Genomic DNA, 18,150 nt, shown 5'->3' with positions numbered 1-18,150 from the left:
GTGGTGTTGGGTGCCTTGTGAAGCATTAAGGTAGATAAGTCCCCAGGGCCTGATGGGATCTACCCTAGAATACTGAGGGAGGCAAGGGAGGAAATTGCTGGGGCCTTGACAGAAATCTTTGCATCCTCATTGGCTACAGGTAAGGTCCCAGAGGACTGGAGAATAGCCACTGTTGTTCCTTTGTTTAAGAAGGGTGGCAAGGATAATCCAGGAAATTATAGGCCGGTGAGCCCTACGTCAGTGGTAGGGAAACTATTAGAGAGGATTATTCGGGACAGGATTTACTCCCATTTGGAAACAAACGAATTTATTAGCGAGAGACAGCATGGTTTTGTGAAGGGGAGGTCGTGTCTTACTAATTTGATTGAGTTTTTTGAGGAAGTGACGAAGATGATTGATGAGGGAAGGGCAGTGGATGTTATCTATATGGACTTTAGTAAAGCCTTTGACATGGTCCCGCATGGCAGACTGGTACAAAAGGTGAAGTCACACGGGATCAGAGGTGAGCTGGCAAGATGGATACAGAACTGGCTCAGTCATAGAAGACAGAGGGTATCAGTGGATGGGTGTTTTTCTGAATGGAGGGATGTGACCAGTGGTGTTCCGCAGGGATCAGTGCTGGGACCTTTGCTCTTTGTAGTATATATAAATGATTTGGAGGAAAATGTAGCTGGTCCGATTAGTAAGTTTGCGGACGACACAAAGGTTGGTGGAGTTGCGGATAATGATGAGGATTGTCAGAGGATACAGCAGGATATAAATCGGTTGGAGACTTGGGCGGAGAAATGGCAGATGGAGTTTAATCCGGACAAATGTGAGGTAATTCATTTTGGAAGGTCTAATGCAGGTGGGAGGTATACAGTAAATGGCAGAACCCTTAGGAGTATTGACAGGCAGAGAGATCTGGGCATACAGGTCCACAGATCACTGAAAGTGGCAACGCAGGTGGATAAGGTAGTCAAGGCGGCATACGGCATGCTTGCCTTCATCGGTCGGGGCATAGAGTATAAAAATTGGAAAGTCATGTTGCAGCTGTACAGAACCTTAGTTAGGCCACACTTAGAATATTGCGTGCAATTCTGGTCGCCACACTACCAGAAGGACGTGGAGGCTTTGGAGAGGGTACAGAGGAGGTTTACCCGGATGGTGCCTGGTCTGGAGGGCATTAGCTATGAGGAGAGGTTGGAAAAACTCGGATTGTTTTCACTGGAACGACGGAGGTGGAGGAGCGACATGATAGAGGTTTACAAAGTTATAAGCGGCATGGACAGAGTGGATAGTCAGAAGCTTTTTCCCAGGGTGGAAGAGTCAGTTACTGGGGGACATAGGTTTAAGGTGAGAGGGGCAATGTTTAGAGGGGATGTGCGAGGCAAGTTCTTTACACAGAGGGTGGTGAGTGCCTGGAACTTGCTGCCGGGGGAGGTGGTGGAAGCAGATACGATAGCGATGTTTAAGAGACATCTTGACAAATATATGAATAGGAAGGGAATAGAGGGATATGGGCCCCGGAAGTGCAGAAGGTGTTAGTTTAGGCAGGCATCAAGATCGGCGCAGGCTTGGAGGGCCCAATGGCCTGTTCCTGTGCTGTACTGTTCTTTGTTCTTCTTTGTAACCAGTGCCTGTTGAAATGCGCTCATTCGGAAGGAGGAGAGGTGGGGGGAGGGGAAAGGAGAGAGAGAAAATGCCTACCAAAATCTGCCATAACACTGCTTTTAACATTTTAATTATCTATATGTTATCTAATTCAATGCACTCCTGTTGTTAAAAATTATACCCACCAATGCTCATTCTGTGACACGTCCACTCGTTGAAACAGTGACAAAAGACAAGTAACTGTTTCTTTTTGACCAAGGCGTCCAGAGAAGGCCTATAAAAGGATCAGAATGAAGTCGAAGATTTAGCAGTAATATTTAGTCCTCTATTGAGCAAAAGCTTAGCTCTACCATAAGATACACAGGACAGCATCCAATTATAGCTACCGCTCATCAACTTTTAATCATAATTGTGGGTCTCCCTTAGCATTTTTGTGGATAGCTTGTGGTTTGGAGCATGGTTGTGATGGTCAGCTGCTACGGATAACCTGTGTCTCTCTTTATGGCCACTGCCCAAGAACTCCTCCCTGAGGAATGTGGTCTAAAAAGAGAAAATGGAGCCAATTGTAAGGACACAAGAATTAGCAGCAGGAGTAGACCATATGGCCTATTGAGCCTACCCCGTCATTCAATACGATTAGGGTTGATCTTGGGCTTCAACTCCACTTTCCCGCCCACTCGCCATATCCCTAGATTCCCCAAGACACCAAAAATCTGTCTATCCCAGCTAGTTGCAAGATATTTGTTAGATAATGTTGCATGTGAAGGTATGCTGATGTGAAACGTGAGTTCTTTATAGAGTTAGACAATACAAATGTGAAATTTATCTGAATTAGTTGGTTATGAAGTTTTTTTCTCACTCAAGTTTGAGATAAAATGAAATCTCTTCTGCAAGTTATATTCACATTGAGAGATAATCCAAAAACAAAAGTATAACACCTGCCTGCAATAAAATAGCAATTTACGAATAACAAAATGAGACATTTGCTGCCACTGATGCAAAGCTGGAGTTTACCATAGGATCATTTTGGTTATAATACAATGCAGCAGAAAACGGCATTGTGATAACCTCCCAGGTAACCCAAGCAAGATTACGAACCACTCATGTGACTTACAAGAGAGAACATATGTCCCGTGTGCTCTACTCCCTTCTGTGTTTTAAATAGGTGAATTAGCATTATACATTTTTTAAAAAGCATACGCAACTCACCTCCAGAGCTTGCAGAGCAAGCAGAACTACCTCTAAACGGTCATCTTTCAACCGCTCCAAAATAGCTTCCTTTAGGAAAGGATCATCACATCCCTCCTTTGGAACAAAAGAAGTTTGTAAATAAACTACAATTCATGCCTTTTCTGACCAAATGGCCAGTAACTTGCAATTCTCCCACTAGTATTCCAATGCCCATGATAAATGCCTTAAAACAACTCAAGAGCCTTGTATTACTATTGATGCTGCTGTCCTATAATGTTTTCCCAATTATAAAGTCCAAGACCGGGTGTGGTAGAAGTGGGTTCCGGTTCATGGGGCACTGGCACCAGTTCTGGGGAAAGTGGTGGCAGTACCGTTGGAACGGTCTACACCTGAACCATGCTGGGGTCGGTGTTCTAGCGAGCCGCATAACGAGGGAAGTACAGAGGGTTTTAAACTGAATAGTGGGGGCAAGGAATCAAATCTGGGAAGATATGTTAAGGAGTAGAGACAAGGCAAGACATAAAGATATTAATATGGGAAATGATGAACAGACTGTGACAGAGAGTACAAATCTAAGAATAAATCAACAGATAAGGCTAGAGGTTACAAAAATAATAAAATGACAAAACTAAAGGCTCTGTATCTGAATGCACGAAGCATTTGAAACAAAACAGATGAACTGAGAGCGCAAATAGAAATAAATAAATATGATCTGATAGCCATTACAGAGACATGGCTGCAGGAAGACATAGATTGGGACCTGAATACCAGGATGTAGAAGCAGTTTGGGTAGAGATGAGAAATCATAAAGGCAAGAAGTCACTTGTGGGAGTGGTGTACAGGTCACTTAACATTAACCACACTGTAGGACAGGGTATAAAGGAAGAAATAATGGCAGCTTGTCAGAAAGGTACAGCAATAATTATGGGGAATTTTAATCTACATATAGACATGAAAAATCAGATGGGCAATGGTAGCCTAGATGAGGAGTACATATAACGTTTTCAGGATAATTTCTTGGAACAATACATTCTGGAGCCAACCAGAGAGCAGGCTATACTAGCCCTGGTATTGTGCAATGAGATAGGATTAAGTAATTATCTCAGTTAAGGCACCCCTAGGTAGCAGCGATCATAATATGATTGAATTTTACATTCAGTTTGAGGGAGAGATGAGTGGGTCCAAGACTAGTATTTGAAACTTAAATAAGGGAAATTATGAGGACATGAAAGCAGGGCGAGCTAAAGTGAACTGGCAAATCAGGTTAAAGGATAGGTCAATAGAGATACAGTGGCAGACATTTAAGGGAATATTTCAGAATACACAGAATAGATACATTTCAACGAGAAAGAAAAATTCAAGGGTGGGACCCACCATCCGTGGTTAACTAAAACAGTTAAAGATAGTACCAAACAAAGAAAAAGTCTATAATTGTGTAAAGATGGGAAGTCAGAAGAGTGGACAGAATATAAAAAACAGCAAAGGACTAAAAGATTGATAAGGAAGGTAAAATTAGAATACGAGAGAAAGCTAGCTAGAAATATAAAGACAGATAGTAAGAGTTTCTATAGATATTCAAAAAAGAGTTAATAAAGTAAGCATTGGTCCTATAGAAAAAGTGAGTCTGGAGAATTAATAATGGATAATAAGGAGATGGCAGATGAATTGAACAGATATTTTGCATCGGTCTTCATTATTGAAGATACAAGTAACATCCCAATATTAGCTGTAATTCAGGAAATGGAAGGGAGGAAGGAACTCAAGAAAATTACAATCACCAGGGAAGCGATGCTGAACAAATTGTTGGAGCTGCGGGCTGACAAATTCCCGGGTCCTGATGGACTTCATCCTAGGGTCTTAAAAGAAGTGGCTAGTGAGATAGTTGATGTGCTACTTTTAATTTTCCAAAATTCCCTAGATTCGGGGAAGGTTCCGTTAGATTGGAGAATAGCGAATGTAACTCCTTTATTCAAAAAGAGAGGGAGACAGAAAGCAGGAAACTACAGGCCAGTTAGTTTAACATCTTATTAAAGACACTACAGCAGGGAATTTAGAAAAATTCAAGGTAATCAGGCAGAGTCAACATGGTTTTGTGAAAGGGAAATCATGTTTAACCAATTTATTGGAGTTCTTTGAGGGAGTTACATGTGCTGTGGATAAAGGGGCACCGGTGGATGTACTGCACTTAGATTTCCAGAAGGCGTTTGATAAGGTGCCACATCAAAGGTTATTGCAGAAAATAAAAGCTCATGGTGTAGGGGGTACATATTAGCATGGATAGAAGATTGGCTAGCTAACAGGAAACAGAGAGTAGGCATAAATGGGTCATTTTCTGGTTGGCAAGATGTAACGAATGGTGTGCCACAGGGATCTGAGCTGGGGCCTCAACTTATTACAATTTATATAAATGACTTAGATGAAGGAACCGAAGGTATGGTTGCTAAATTTGCTGATGACACAAAGATAAGTAGGAAAGTAACTTGTGAAGAGGACATAAGGAGACTACAAAGGGATATAGATAAGTGAATGGGCAAAGACCTGGCAAACGGAGTATAATGTGGGAAAGTGTGAAATTATCCACTTTGGCAGGAATAAAAAAAAAAGCATATTATCTAAATGGTGAGAGATTGCAGAGCTGAGATGCAGAGGGATCTGGGTGTCCTTGTGCATGAATCACAGAAGGTTAATATGCAGGTACAGTACATAATTAGGAAAGCTAATAGAATATTATAGTTTATTGCGAGGGAAATTGAATTCTCAAGTAGGGAGGTTATGCTTCAGCTATACAGGGCACTGGTGAGACCACATCTGGAATACTGTGTACAGTACTGGTTTCCTTATTTAAGGATGTAAATACATTGGAGACAGTACAGAGAAGGTTTACTGGACTAATACCTGGAATGGGTGGGCTGTCTTACGAGGAAAGACTGGACAGGCTAGGCTTGTATCCACTGGAATTTAGAAGAGTATGAGGCGACTTGATTGAAACAAATCAGATCCTGAGGGGTCTTGACAGCGTGGATGTGGAAAGGATGTTTCCCCTTGTAGGAGAATTTAGAACTTGGGGGTCACTGTTTAAAAATAAGGGGTCGCCCATTTAAGATAGAGATGAGGAGAGAGTTTTTTCTCTCAGAGGGTTGAGGGTCTTCGGAATTCTCTTCCTCAAAAGGCGGTGGAAGCAGAGTCTTTGAATATTTTTAAGGCAGAAGTAGATAGATTCTTGATAAGCAAGGGGGTGGAAGGTTTTCGGGGGTAGGTGGAAATGTGGAGTAATCAGTTCAGCCATGAACTTATTGAATGGCGGAGCAGGCTCGAAGGGCCGAGCGGCCTACTCCTGCCCCTAATTCGTATGTTCGTATGTAATCAAAATTTTGAAAGAAATCGCAGTAGAATTTCATCAGGTTTCACCACTTGGGTTTACAGGTCACAAAAACACAACGTGAAAGTGCAGCAGGATTTTGAGAGATTAATTTTCAATTATTAAAGCTGTACAATTCAAGGGTGTGGATTTTTCCAGCTCGCCGCCGAGGGGGCAGGTGCTCCATCCCCGGCATCTGACACCACCACGCAGGTGCCATTTTATTTTATTTAGAGATACAGCACTGAAACAGGCCCTTCGGCACTTACAAGTCATTTTAATTTTTGAAGTGAAAGTCACATTACATTTAAATTTAAAAATTTAACAAGGGATCGAAGTCCCTCTCCCAGCCCCACAAATGACCACACAATTTATTTATCACCCTCTCCCCCCGAAAAAAACTTATAATCCGATCCCGAACTTCCCCCCAAAGTTTAATAACTTTGAGCTTCAACCCCTTCCCACCATCCCCTCAACCAATAGCAAGAGTTTTCCCTGTGCCGCCTCCCTCACCCGCCCTGAAAACTTCACTCCTCCCTCCGCCGAACCAGCGTTCCGCCTTGGATCTCCGAAAGGAGACCGAAGGCACGGGAGTTCTGGCATCCAGCCGGAATATCGGAATGGGGCAGCCGTTGTAAAAAGCTAAGTGTTTATTCACCTAATTTAAATCAATTAACATATTTGAATTAGGTCCCCGTCGTGAGCAGCCGGGGGGGTGGGGGGGTGGCAGCACAAGGTCTCACCGCCAGTAATATGGGGCAGGGCCTTCCCAGCGTTGAGGCCTGTGGCGGGCCTCTCCCAGAGCTATTTTCCGGGCCCCCCCACCACAACCCCTGATATCGGGGGGGCTGGTAAAATCCAGCCCCAGATGTCTTGTTTTTAAGGAAATTAAACTATTCAATTTAAACAGTAAGCTCATATTTATACTCACAATGTCTCTTGTGGCTTAACTTGCTCTTCAAAACTATTGAAACTGAAGAGAGCTGAGGGATTTCATGGGCCACTGCAATGGGTCTGGACTCAGCCAATAAACAATCACCAGTCACTAACAACTTGCTAACTTCGCAAACATGTAACTAATAGTCACTTCAGGTAGTTACAATTCTTGAGAAACATCTTGCATATTTAACATATAAATTCCCAACATTAAAATAATTTCAAGGTCTCATGGCATTCATTTAAACTACTAGAGTTACTTTGCATTGCTTTTATGCTTTAGAAAATACAGAAAATCTGCCAGGCTTAAGACGAGTTATGCAATTAAAAATCAATTGATTATTAAACTTTGTACTACCTGTGAGGTTTTAATAATTTCCTTCAAGCGCTCGACAGCAAACATTCGGATCGTAGGCTGTGGGTGATTCAGACTCAACAACAATGATGTGTTAGAATCTGCCAACAACTAAAACAAAAGTTAAGTTTAGTTAGGAACTAACAAACAGCCTCTTTTAATCTTCTCCCTACTCAAACATATGAGAGCACCACACTGTAACCGATTCTGTTCTCACCCAATGGTCGCAGACTGGGGTTCTTCTGGCAAAAGTCATCTGATAGCAATCTGAAGGAAGAACCCGAGTCGATTTCCCCCTCCCTAACCCAGGTACGCTGATGCCAATTACGAGTTACACAGCGCTGTGCCTGTGGCTGAGATCAGCAAAATACATACAGGCCACAATCAAAGCTGTGTCCTTCCTGTTCTCTATTGCCCAGCTGCCATTTTGGTATGCTATCCTCAAGGTAAGAAATACCATGACCAGGAAAACTGCGTAAGTTCTTTTTTTTCAATGAAGAAACAGCCAATTAAGTACTTTTGTAGTGTAATCACTGTTGAAATGTAGGGAAAGGCAGCAGCCAATTTGTGCAAAGCAAGGTTCCACAAGCAGAAATGAGATAAATGGCAGAGTTAAATGTTGGCCAAGATCCTGAGAGAACCCCCTTTCTCTTCTTGGAATAGTGCTTGGGATTTTTTATGTCTACTTGAAAAGGCAGACAAGGTCTGTCACCTGAGAACAGTAGCTCTGACAGTGCAATAGGTAGTGTCAACCTACATTCATACTCAAGTCTCAGAGTGTGGATTCAACCCACAACCTTCTAACTCAGAAGTGAGAGTGCTACCACCAAGTCAAGGCTGACACCTAAGGATGGAGAACTAGAGTGCAGGACATCGATTAGATTGAAAAGAACAGAATGAAAAGTAAGTAGTAGTGATTAGGTGATTCAAATATTGGGATTGTAAGAGAAAGGAGATAACAAAGGATGAAATGAGTTCCATAATTTTGAAGCCCTGGGAAAAGAATGAGTAAGAGTAATGAGTCTTGATAAAACAGTGATGATGATGCAGCAGGAAGAATAATATGTAAGCTAGTGCATCTGGAGCTTAAGTTTCACCCAGTTGCAACATCAAGCAATCTCAGGTCAGGTACAAAGTGAGCTGCCTGAAGAATAAAGATCCCCCTACTCAGTTTCAACAAAATACGTCTACTCAAACCTAACTGCACACTCCAAATACATTAGTTTAAACATTCAATTCCCACACCAAATTGCCTTCCAAGACGTTTCTAGGTAAGATGATCAATTTAGCACTGGGGTGCTGAAAGTGTACTATGCGTGGATGACAGCGAGAGAAAGAGAGAGACAGTGTGAGAAATAGATACTTAAGAAATATTTCCCTCAGTCGGAGATGGATTGGGACCCATGTCCAAGAGACAAAATAACTGTTCAACACATGGTGCCTTTGAACTGCAATTTTTTTTTAGTAAATTCTATCAGTAGATTGCCTGCAGTATTACTTATGGTACATTAAAGAATACACCATATAATGATAAAAGTATTATACAATATAGCATTGCATTAGCGTCAAGTTTTTTTTTAATAATAAAGGATAGTGTTACAGTTTCTATTATGCAACGAGGTGGGAATCAAAACACTCATCATGTCACTTGAATGGAATAGTTTTAGTTTTGGAGAACAGTAGTACATTTATACAGTGCACCAAATACCATTTTATGAAAATTATCTGTGCGGGAAGGACAGCTTTTAGAAAAATTATGATCCCACAGTTGTATATTTAAATTGCGCAACTGACAGCCCAATAATGAAATTTACTGCAGTCATTTTTTCTTTAAAAATCCTTTCTAAATCCCTGAGTTTTAAAGTCCATTTTACCTGATGTTTGGCACTGTTCAATGACAGAGAAATAAACTGGTGAAAGACATCTTGCTCTCTCTGGCTTTTAACCTTTTTCAATTGTTCTTCCAAGGATAAATCATAAGCGTTGGGATACCTTCATAAAAACAGAAAGACACGTCTTTAAATAGGAGCAACAAAAAAGGTAAATGTATACATTGGAAAAACTGTACTTTTACAAAGTATTTAACACAATCGGTCTAAAAGAAAGATTGCATACGTCTACAAATTTAATCTTTCTCACAATACAGTAGCCTTAAAACAAAAACAAACTTTTTGGCCTTTGAGGACGTAAACCCTTTCCTTTTCCAACTTATTTTTTCATCCAGTTTAGTTGATCTATGTAGGAGGGCAGGTAATCTGCTGCTAGACACCAATGCAACTACAGAATGGCTATGAGGTGACCCTCCATCTAGATTCCGTCACTATCCTCAGTTTACTTTCCCTCCTAAGCAACTAAAGAAGGGTTGTCCAACCTTTTCGGGCGGAAGGCTGCATTACGATTTTTGATCGGCCCAGGGGGCCGTTGAGCAGATTTCAAAAAATAAAGACATTAAAAATTTATCTTATACGAACATACGAATTAGGAGAAGTAGGCCATTCGGCCCATAGGGCCTGCTCTGCCATCCAGTAAGATCTTGCCTGATCTTTTTGTGTCTCGAATTCTACACTCCCATCTACCCCTTGTGAAGAAGCTTTGAATGAAAAGACTAATTTATTGATTTACTTTCGCGTCACTATATTGAAAACTGATTTAGTGACATACCTGGCATTGTTTTTGCTTGCATAAGTAATCAATCTCTGCCCGCAAACTTGATGTAATGATGCATAGTATTCTGGATTGATGTCCATCTTTCAGGAGTGAGATCTCTCTCTGTCTCCCCCCCCCCCCTCCGCTCTCTCTCTGTTTCCCCCACCCCGCTCTCTCTCTCTGTTTCCCCCCCCCCCTCCGCTCTCTCTCTCTGTTTCCCCCCCCCTCCGCTCTCTCTCTCTGTTTCCCCCCCCCCCCTCCGCTCTCTCTCTCTGTTTTCCCCCCCCCTCTGCTCTCTCTCTGTTTCCCCCCCCTCCGCTCTCTCTCTGTTTCCCCCCCCCTCCACTCTCTGTTTCCCCCCCCTCCACTCTGTTTCCCCCCCTCCACTCTCTCCGTTTCCCCCCCCCCCACTCTCTCCGTTTCCCCCCCCCTCCACTCTCTCCGTTTCCCCCCCCCCCACTCTCTCCGTTTCCCCCCCCCTCCACTCTCTCCGTTTCCCCCCCCCCTCCACTCTCTCCGTTTCCCCCCCCCTCCACTCTCTCCGTTTCCCCCCCCCTCCACTCTCTCCGTTTCCCCCCCCCTCCACTCTCTCCGTTTCCCCCCCCCTCCACTCTCTCCGTTTCCCCCCCCCTCCACTCTCTCCGTTTTCCCCCCCCTCCACTCTCTCCGTTTCCCCCCCCTCCACTCTCTCCGTTTCCCCCCCCCTCCACTCTCTCCGTTCCCCCCCCCTCCACTCTCTCCGTTTCCCCCCCCCTCCACTCTCTCCGTTTCCCCCCCCCTCCACTCTCTCCGTTTCCCCCCCCCTCCACTCTCTCCGTTTCCCCCCCCCTCCACTCTCTCCGTTTCCCCCCCCTCCACTCTCTCCGTTTCTCCCCCCCCCTCCACTCTCTCCGTTTCCTCCCCCCATCCACTCTCTCCGTTTCCCCCCATCCACTCTCTCCGTTTCCCCCCATCCACTCTCTCCGTTTCCCCCCATCCACTCTCTCCGTTTCCCCCCATCCACTCTCTCCGTTTCCCCCCATCCACTCTCTCCGTTTCCCCCCATCCACTCTCTCCGTTTCCCCCCATCCACTCTCTCCGTTTCCCCCCATCCACTCTCTCCGTTTCCCCCCATCCACTCTCTCCGTTTCCCCCCATCCACTCTCTCCGTTTCCCCCCATCCACTCTCTCCGTTTCCCCCCATCCACTCTCTCCGTTTCCCCCCATCCACTCTCTCCGTTTCCCCCCATCCACTCTCTCCGTTTCCCCCCATCCACTCTCTCCGTTTCCCCCCATCCACTCTCTCCGTTTCCCCCCATCCACTCTCTCCGTTTCCCCCCATCCACTCTCTCCGTTTCCCCCCATCCACTCTCTCCGTTTCCCCCCATCCACTCTCTCCGTTTCCCCCCATCCACTCTCTCCGTTTCCCCCCATCCACTCTCTCCGTTTCCCCCCATCCACTCTCTCCGTTTCCCCCCATCCACTCTCTCCGTTTCCCCCCATCCACTCTCTCCGTTTCCCCCCATCCACTCTCTCCGTTTCCCCCCATCCACTCTCTCCGTTTCCCCCCATCCACTCTCTCCGTTTCCCCCCATCCACTCTCTCCGTTTCCCCCCATCCACTCTCTCCGTTTCCCCCCATCCACTCTCTCTGTTTCCCCCCATCCACTCTCTCTGTTTCCCCCCATCCACTCTCTCTGTTTCTCTGGACAGTGATGTAGTTGATTCTGAGACAAGGGTCCTGAAACTTAGTGAAGGAAACTACGAAGGTATGAGGTGCGAGTTGGCCATGACGGATTGGGAAACGTTACTTAAAGGGATGACGGTGGACAGGCAATGGCAAACATTCAAAGAGCACATGGATGAACTGCAACAATTGTTTATCCCTGTCTGGCACAAAAGTAAAATGGGAAAAGTAGCCAGACCATGGCTTACAAGGAAAATTAGAGACAGCATTAGATCCAAGGAAGAGGCATATAAATTTGCCAGGAAAAACAACAGACCTGAGGATTGGGAGCAGCTTAGAATTCAGCAAAGGAGGACCAAGGGATTGATTACGAAGGGGAAAATACAGTACAAGAGCAAGCTTGCAGGGAACATAAAAACTGAAACTGTAAAAGTTTCTATTAGGTATGTCAAGAGAAAAAGATTGGTGAAGACAAATGTAGGTCCCTTACAGTCAGAAACAGGGGAATTTATTATGGGGAATAAAGAAATGGCTGACCAACTAAATGCATACTTTGGTTCTGACTTCACAAAGCAGGAGACAAATATACCAGAAATATTGGGGAACACAGGGCTTAGTCAGAGAGAGGAACTGAAAGAAATCAGTATTGGTAGAGAAATGTTGTTGGGGAAATTGATGGGATTGAAGGCCGATAAATCCCCAGGGCCTGATGGTATGCATCCCTGAGTACTTAAGGAAGTGGCCCTAGAAATAGTGGATGCATTGGTGGTCATCTTCCAAGATTCTATCGACTCTGGAACAGTTCCTACAGATTGGAAGGTAGCTAATGTAACCCCACTATTTAAAAAGGGAGGTAGAAAGAAAGCAGAGAATGATAGACCAGTCAGCCTGATGTCAGTAGTGGGGAAAATTCTAGAGTCTATTATCAAAGATTTTGTAGCAGAGCATTTAGAGAACAGTGGTAGAATCGGGCAGTCAGCAAGGAATTACATAGAAACATAGAAAATAGGAGGAGTAGGCCATTTGGCCCTTCGAGCCTGCTCCGCCATTCATTATGATCATGGATTTACGAAAGGGAAATCATGCTTGACAAATCTACAAGAATTTTTCGAGAATGTAACTAGTAGAGTTGATGAGGGGGAGCCAGTGGATGTGGTTTATTTGGACGTTCAGAAGGCTTTCGACAAAGTCCAACATAAGAGATTAGCATGTAAAATTAAAGTGCATGGGATTGGGGGTAGTGTATTGCGAGGGGTCATAGTCTAAGGATACGGGGTAAACCTTTCAGGACTGAGATGAGGAGAAATTTCTGCACCCAGACAGTGGTGAGCCTGTGGAATTTGCTACCACAGAAAGCAGTTGAGGCCAAAACATTGTATGTTTTCAAGGACTTAGACATAGCTCTTGGGGCTAAAGGGATCAAACGGTATGGGGCGAAAGCGGGAACAGGCTACTGAGTTGGATGATCAACCATGATCATAATGAATGGCGGAGCAAGCTCGAAGGGCCGAATGGCCTGCTCCTGCTCCTATTTTCTATGTTCCCCCCCACTCTCTCTCTGACCTCTGTTTCCCTCCCACCTCTCTCTCTCTCTGTTTCCCCCCTCCTCTCTCTTCCAACTCCCCCCTCTCTCTTCCACCACCGCACCACCCCCCCCCCACCCCACCGCCCACCTTCTCTCTGACAGTTCCACTGAGCAGGAGCGCTCAGTACAGCAGCTTTGTGGTTTGTCAGTTTGTTTAAAAACATGGCGCTGAGTTTCACAGCTGACAGCTGCTGAAGTGGGAACGCATTTTTCAACATTGGGATTCAGGGTTTTCCAGCGGGCTTTTCAAAAAAGTCAGAAAACCTCGAAACTGGCTGATGTTGGGAAGCACGTTCCTGCTTCAGCAGTTGTCACCTATGAAACTCAGCGCGATGTTTTTAAAAAGGCCGCTCTGTAGGAAGACAAAGAGAAATTTCCCATCTCCACTCATGGAGTGTTGGTGAGGATGTGGAATGGCCACAGGCTGGATGGAAAACTCTGGCAGGCCAGATCCTGGCCCGCGGGCTGTATGTTGAACAACCCTGGGCTAAAGCATTTGAACTCAACTTAGCACCTTCCTGAAGCAATACGACTGAGGGCAGGAACTCATTGTGGATCTGTGCTCCAACTCACTCAGTCACCACGCCACATTCAAAGCAGGAATTCTTTGCTTTGCTTACTTTGTTTCTAGAAGTCTGACCAAGGGCATAATTTTCTGATTTAATGCAGAGAAACTGTCAAGGTTGATATTCTTCGTCCAGTGGGAAATATACTCCTCAAGAAACACACTAGAATACAAGAAAACAATCAGATGTAGCATCACCTAGCACGACAATAAATATAAATGAACCATAGCGGTACATCTCTACTGAACTACTGCCAGATATTTATCAATGTAAATCCTACCAAAAGATTGCTGGCTGCAGGCCCTTGTAAAAGACGATGTGTGATTAACAGCTGCAATAACACATTATTCAGCAAATTTATCAAACAGCAAATCTACTCTAAAATTTTGACACAAGTAATCTATCACTTACTAACTCAGGCCATGAGTGTTCGTTTTATTCTATGACACTACACAAATTTTAAATAAAATATGAAACAGAATAATCCATGAATCCCCTAATTAGTTCTCCATATCATTTTAAAACATTTTCCTCCAATATTCAGCTAGCAATCTTCAGTTTACACTTGTACTCAGTATAATAGCCTCCTTTTATGGATTTCTTTGTCTTTGCATTTAACATGCATGTTTTTGAATTATGTGCCACTCACAGAGCTGAAGTAATCACATCGGGATTTTGTTTTAAATTAAAAATGCCAACATGCCCAGTATTTGTTTTAATAAGAAAAAAGTGACAGGAATGAGTGGCATTGTTCTGGGTGTGCATCAGGGTGCAACGAAGGGAAGTGAGCAAAAGGTGAAGTGCAAGGTACTAAGTTGGAGTAAAGTGATATTGGGGCATAGAATGCAGGAGGCTTGGCATACAGGGAACAAGAGAGTTTCTAAAGCCAGCAGTGGTGTGCTAGGCCATTTATGAGCAGCCATTAGACAGAGCAACTAAGTGATTAGAAGATAAGATGTGGAGTTTGAGATTTTTTTCTGAATTATTGAATGTTATAAACTTTATTTGTTTGTATATCGTGAGACAAGTGGGGAACTGTAAATAGTGACAGTATTTCAGACAATTTTTGGGAGGAACAAATTTGAACAGCAAGATCTTGGGTAATATGACTAATGAACAAGAAAGTATAACACAAGGTAGAAAACAGCCAATTAGAAAGAACAGAAACACTGGGACTCAAACACTTGATAATTGAAGAATGAAACTGACCAATTTGATGTGAATGGCAGTCATAAGAAATGTCAATGGAAAGATTTGGAACAACACTGAAAACGACCTTACTTGACTATAGTTTGGTCTAAGTTGCTCTCCAGTGTAATATTCTGAAGTATGGCTTCCAGCAGTTGGATGTGGGTTGGGCAACCAGAATTTTCTTCCTGCTCTTCAGCTAAGGGCATAAAGGAATACAGATAAGTAACAAACAGTTTGCATCAATCACTTTTGCACAGGAAAACTAAGTGGTAAAATGAATAAAGCACATTATCCTTTCACCTCCTGCAGCAGGAATCAAATTCAAGCCAGATTACAAGAGCATTAAATGAGTTTGACATTCCTTATTTAGTTCTTAGTACCCACTAGTGCACAGCAAAAAGTTTCACAATTCAGTGCAAATAGTTTCACTTAAGAGAGGTCACAGGATAGCTGACATAGATGATGGAAATATCACAATAATGGCAGAACAATGGATGCTCTTCATCACTTGAAGTTAAGACATATTGCAGCAGAACAAAAACTTTTTTATCGGAACTTACCCGAGCATACCGAACCGGAGAGTACAAAATGCCACTGGATGGCTTGATGCACACAAAAGCCCCTCCCCCAATTGACAAAGGATCTCTGCTCATTTTCTTCACAGCCTAGCATGATGCCAAGCTATACAGAGTCAGGTTTGACATCTGCCAAATTAAATGATCTTTTCTCAACGTCCACTACCCTGGCAAATGGACTTCGGCCTCCCCTCGCTAGAAATAAAGGGCTGAATTTTACACCCCCCAACCAAAGAGCGGGATGGTGGCGGAGTGGGTGGAGTAAAATGGAGCGGAAGGTTCTGGGGGCCCTTCCCGACACACTCCCGCTGCCACTTTATGCACCCACCCACCCCACAGGGATTTCACCCTTGACAAGTGGGCGTCCTAGACCAAAAGTAGGCAGCTTCCCGACGGCCTTGGGCGGGGGGGCCCCATGATCGGACACCCTGTGCCCAATGGAGGTCCGCCCGTTATGCCTCAACAACCCCCAACACATCCTCTGTCCCCCCATTCGACCACCCTACCTCGCTGGGGCCTGACCGATCACCCTGGCGAGGCAACAAAAACTTAGCTGCGTTCCGGGGCTCCCTGAAATCTTCCTCATGATGCTGGTTGCAGTCCCAGCAGTTGCCACCGCTCCCGGTGGCGCTGCTGGGCCAGAAAACTGCCAGCCCGCTGATTGGCCAGCAGCTCTATTAGGCGGCACTTCCTACCTCAAGCGGGCAGAAGTCCCGCTTCAGACTACTTAAAGCCCGGGGACCCGCAAAGTATGGGTTGGATCCCCAGGCCAAGTGGAAGCGGGTTTGCCACCGACTTTTCAGTCGGCGGAGGGCACCTGTCCGCCAAGGGTAAAATCCCGGTCAAAGACCATCATCTCGGATTCTTCATCCTTACCATGGTCTGCAGCTGGAAAGTGTGTGTGTGTGGATGTCAAATGAGGCCTGATTAAACTCAGTGGCGATGTCCAGCCTGCTGATGCTTACATATGAAGAATGATCTCGTGATTGAGGTATTGGAGAATTAAAAACATCCAAGGAACTGTGTGTGTCAGCAAGAGTGATGGACTTCAGGAAAAGCAAAGGAATTTCAATTTCAGAACGAAACTGAATAAAAATCATATGTTTGCTTTAAAATGTAGAACAATCATTTTCACAGCTTATAACCAATCTTTCTGAAGTTCAGCTGCCTATGTTTAAAATTCATCACTGAGTCCTTGGTCTTCTGGAAGGGAGAACAAAGCAATCTTTCAATTATTAAGAAATAACATTATTATAACTGGCCTGTTCTGGGTTTGGTAATTATCGTGTGTTAAAAATAGAATGCTGGGATCTACAAATGTTTCAGTCATTTTATTTTGCCAGAAGCTGAGCCACGCAGAAGCACAGGATTCCAGGTTCAAACCCAGTTTACACTGAATCAGCTGTAGTCAGGAAGACCAGCGATTGCTCTCCTGCTTCAGGAAGATCATCAAGGGTCTGGTCCTCCAATCACTGCCCAGAGACCCCTGCAGAAAGGGCATCCACTAAGACTGGATCAGGACAAGATAGAGCTGCTTGCTGCAGGGTCAAAAAAACTTGAATAATGGCTACTTGGAAGAGAAGCCAGAAGTGAGAAACACTTATGGAACAAAACTGTGGGGAGGAGTTGATGCCATTAGAACAGTTAGAAAATGACAAAAAAAAACACAAGTTCTGTAGGCCATCCAGATAACTAAGACATGGGCATGCGTATCTTAAGTCTGTTACTTAGCCATTGGTAAGATTATGCATAAACCATCTACTCTGGTCTTCACTGCAACAGCCAGTGTCCCAGGTACACAGCAGACGACTCGTACTGTTATTTGAGAATTAACTGCGTGAATTAAGCAGAAGACCACACCATTTTATGCACATCAGAAATACAAATTACGACATTTGTAATAACCCTGAGTACAATTTCTTTCACTGCAAAGGAAGATTTTTTGAAACAGAAGGAACTGAGGTGCTTGATGAACTAATCTTAGACAGCAAAACAAAGTGATAATTAGAGCATCAACAACAACTTTATTTATAGTGCTTTTAACGTAATAGAATGTCCCAAGGCACTACAAAGGAGTTATAAAACAAAATTTGACACTGAGCAACATAAGAAATTAGGGTCTTTGGTCTAATTTCTTAAATGTCTTAAAGGATGAAAGAGAGATAGAGAGGAACAGAGGTTTAGGGAGGGAATTCCAGAGCTTAGAGCTTTGGCAGCTAACGGCATGGCCACCAATTTTGGAGGGATTCAGATTGGAGATGCTCAAGAGGCCAGAGTTAGAAGAACGCAGATCAGCAGCATTTTCACAATTAAGTCAGAAGGTGGTGCGTTCAAGCCCCATGCTGAGGATTCAAGCACATAATTTATCTGACAGTCCATTGCAGTACTGAGGGACAGCTCCATGGTCAGAGGTACTGTCCACCAGATGAGGTGTTACAAGGAAACTGTTTGTCCGTGCTGGTGTATATTATTTCTGTGATGCTATTTGA

At 44.1% G+C, this 18,150-nt stretch overlaps 1 protein-coding gene across 1 annotated transcript in view; it reads right to left on the bottom strand.

Moving 5' to 3' along the window:
* heatr1 (HEAT repeat containing 1) overlaps positions 1–18,150 on the bottom strand; it is a 103,317-nt gene that overhangs the window by 70,928 nt on the left and 14,239 nt on the right. The window contains exons 9-14 of the mRNA XM_068045286.1: positions 15,177–15,282; positions 13,950–14,057; positions 9,308–9,425; positions 7,437–7,544; positions 2,803–2,898; positions 1,779–1,867 (exon numbers count right to left, since the gene is read on the bottom strand). Coding sequence (XP_067901387.1) covers positions 1,779–1,867; positions 2,803–2,898; positions 7,437–7,544; positions 9,308–9,425; positions 13,950–14,057; positions 15,177–15,282 — 625 coding nt within the window. The remainder of the gene's footprint in view (positions 1–1,778; positions 1,868–2,802; positions 2,899–7,436; positions 7,545–9,307; positions 9,426–13,949; positions 14,058–15,176; positions 15,283–18,150) is intronic.

Source organism: Heterodontus francisci, chromosome 13 (assembly GCF_036365525.1).
Source record: "Heterodontus francisci isolate sHetFra1 chromosome 13, sHetFra1.hap1, whole genome shotgun sequence".
NCBI lineage: Eukaryota > Metazoa > Chordata > Chondrichthyes > Heterodontiformes > Heterodontidae > Heterodontus > Heterodontus francisci.
Note: the sequence above shows the minus strand (reverse complement) of the source record. Positions and strands in the feature narration are given on the sequence as shown.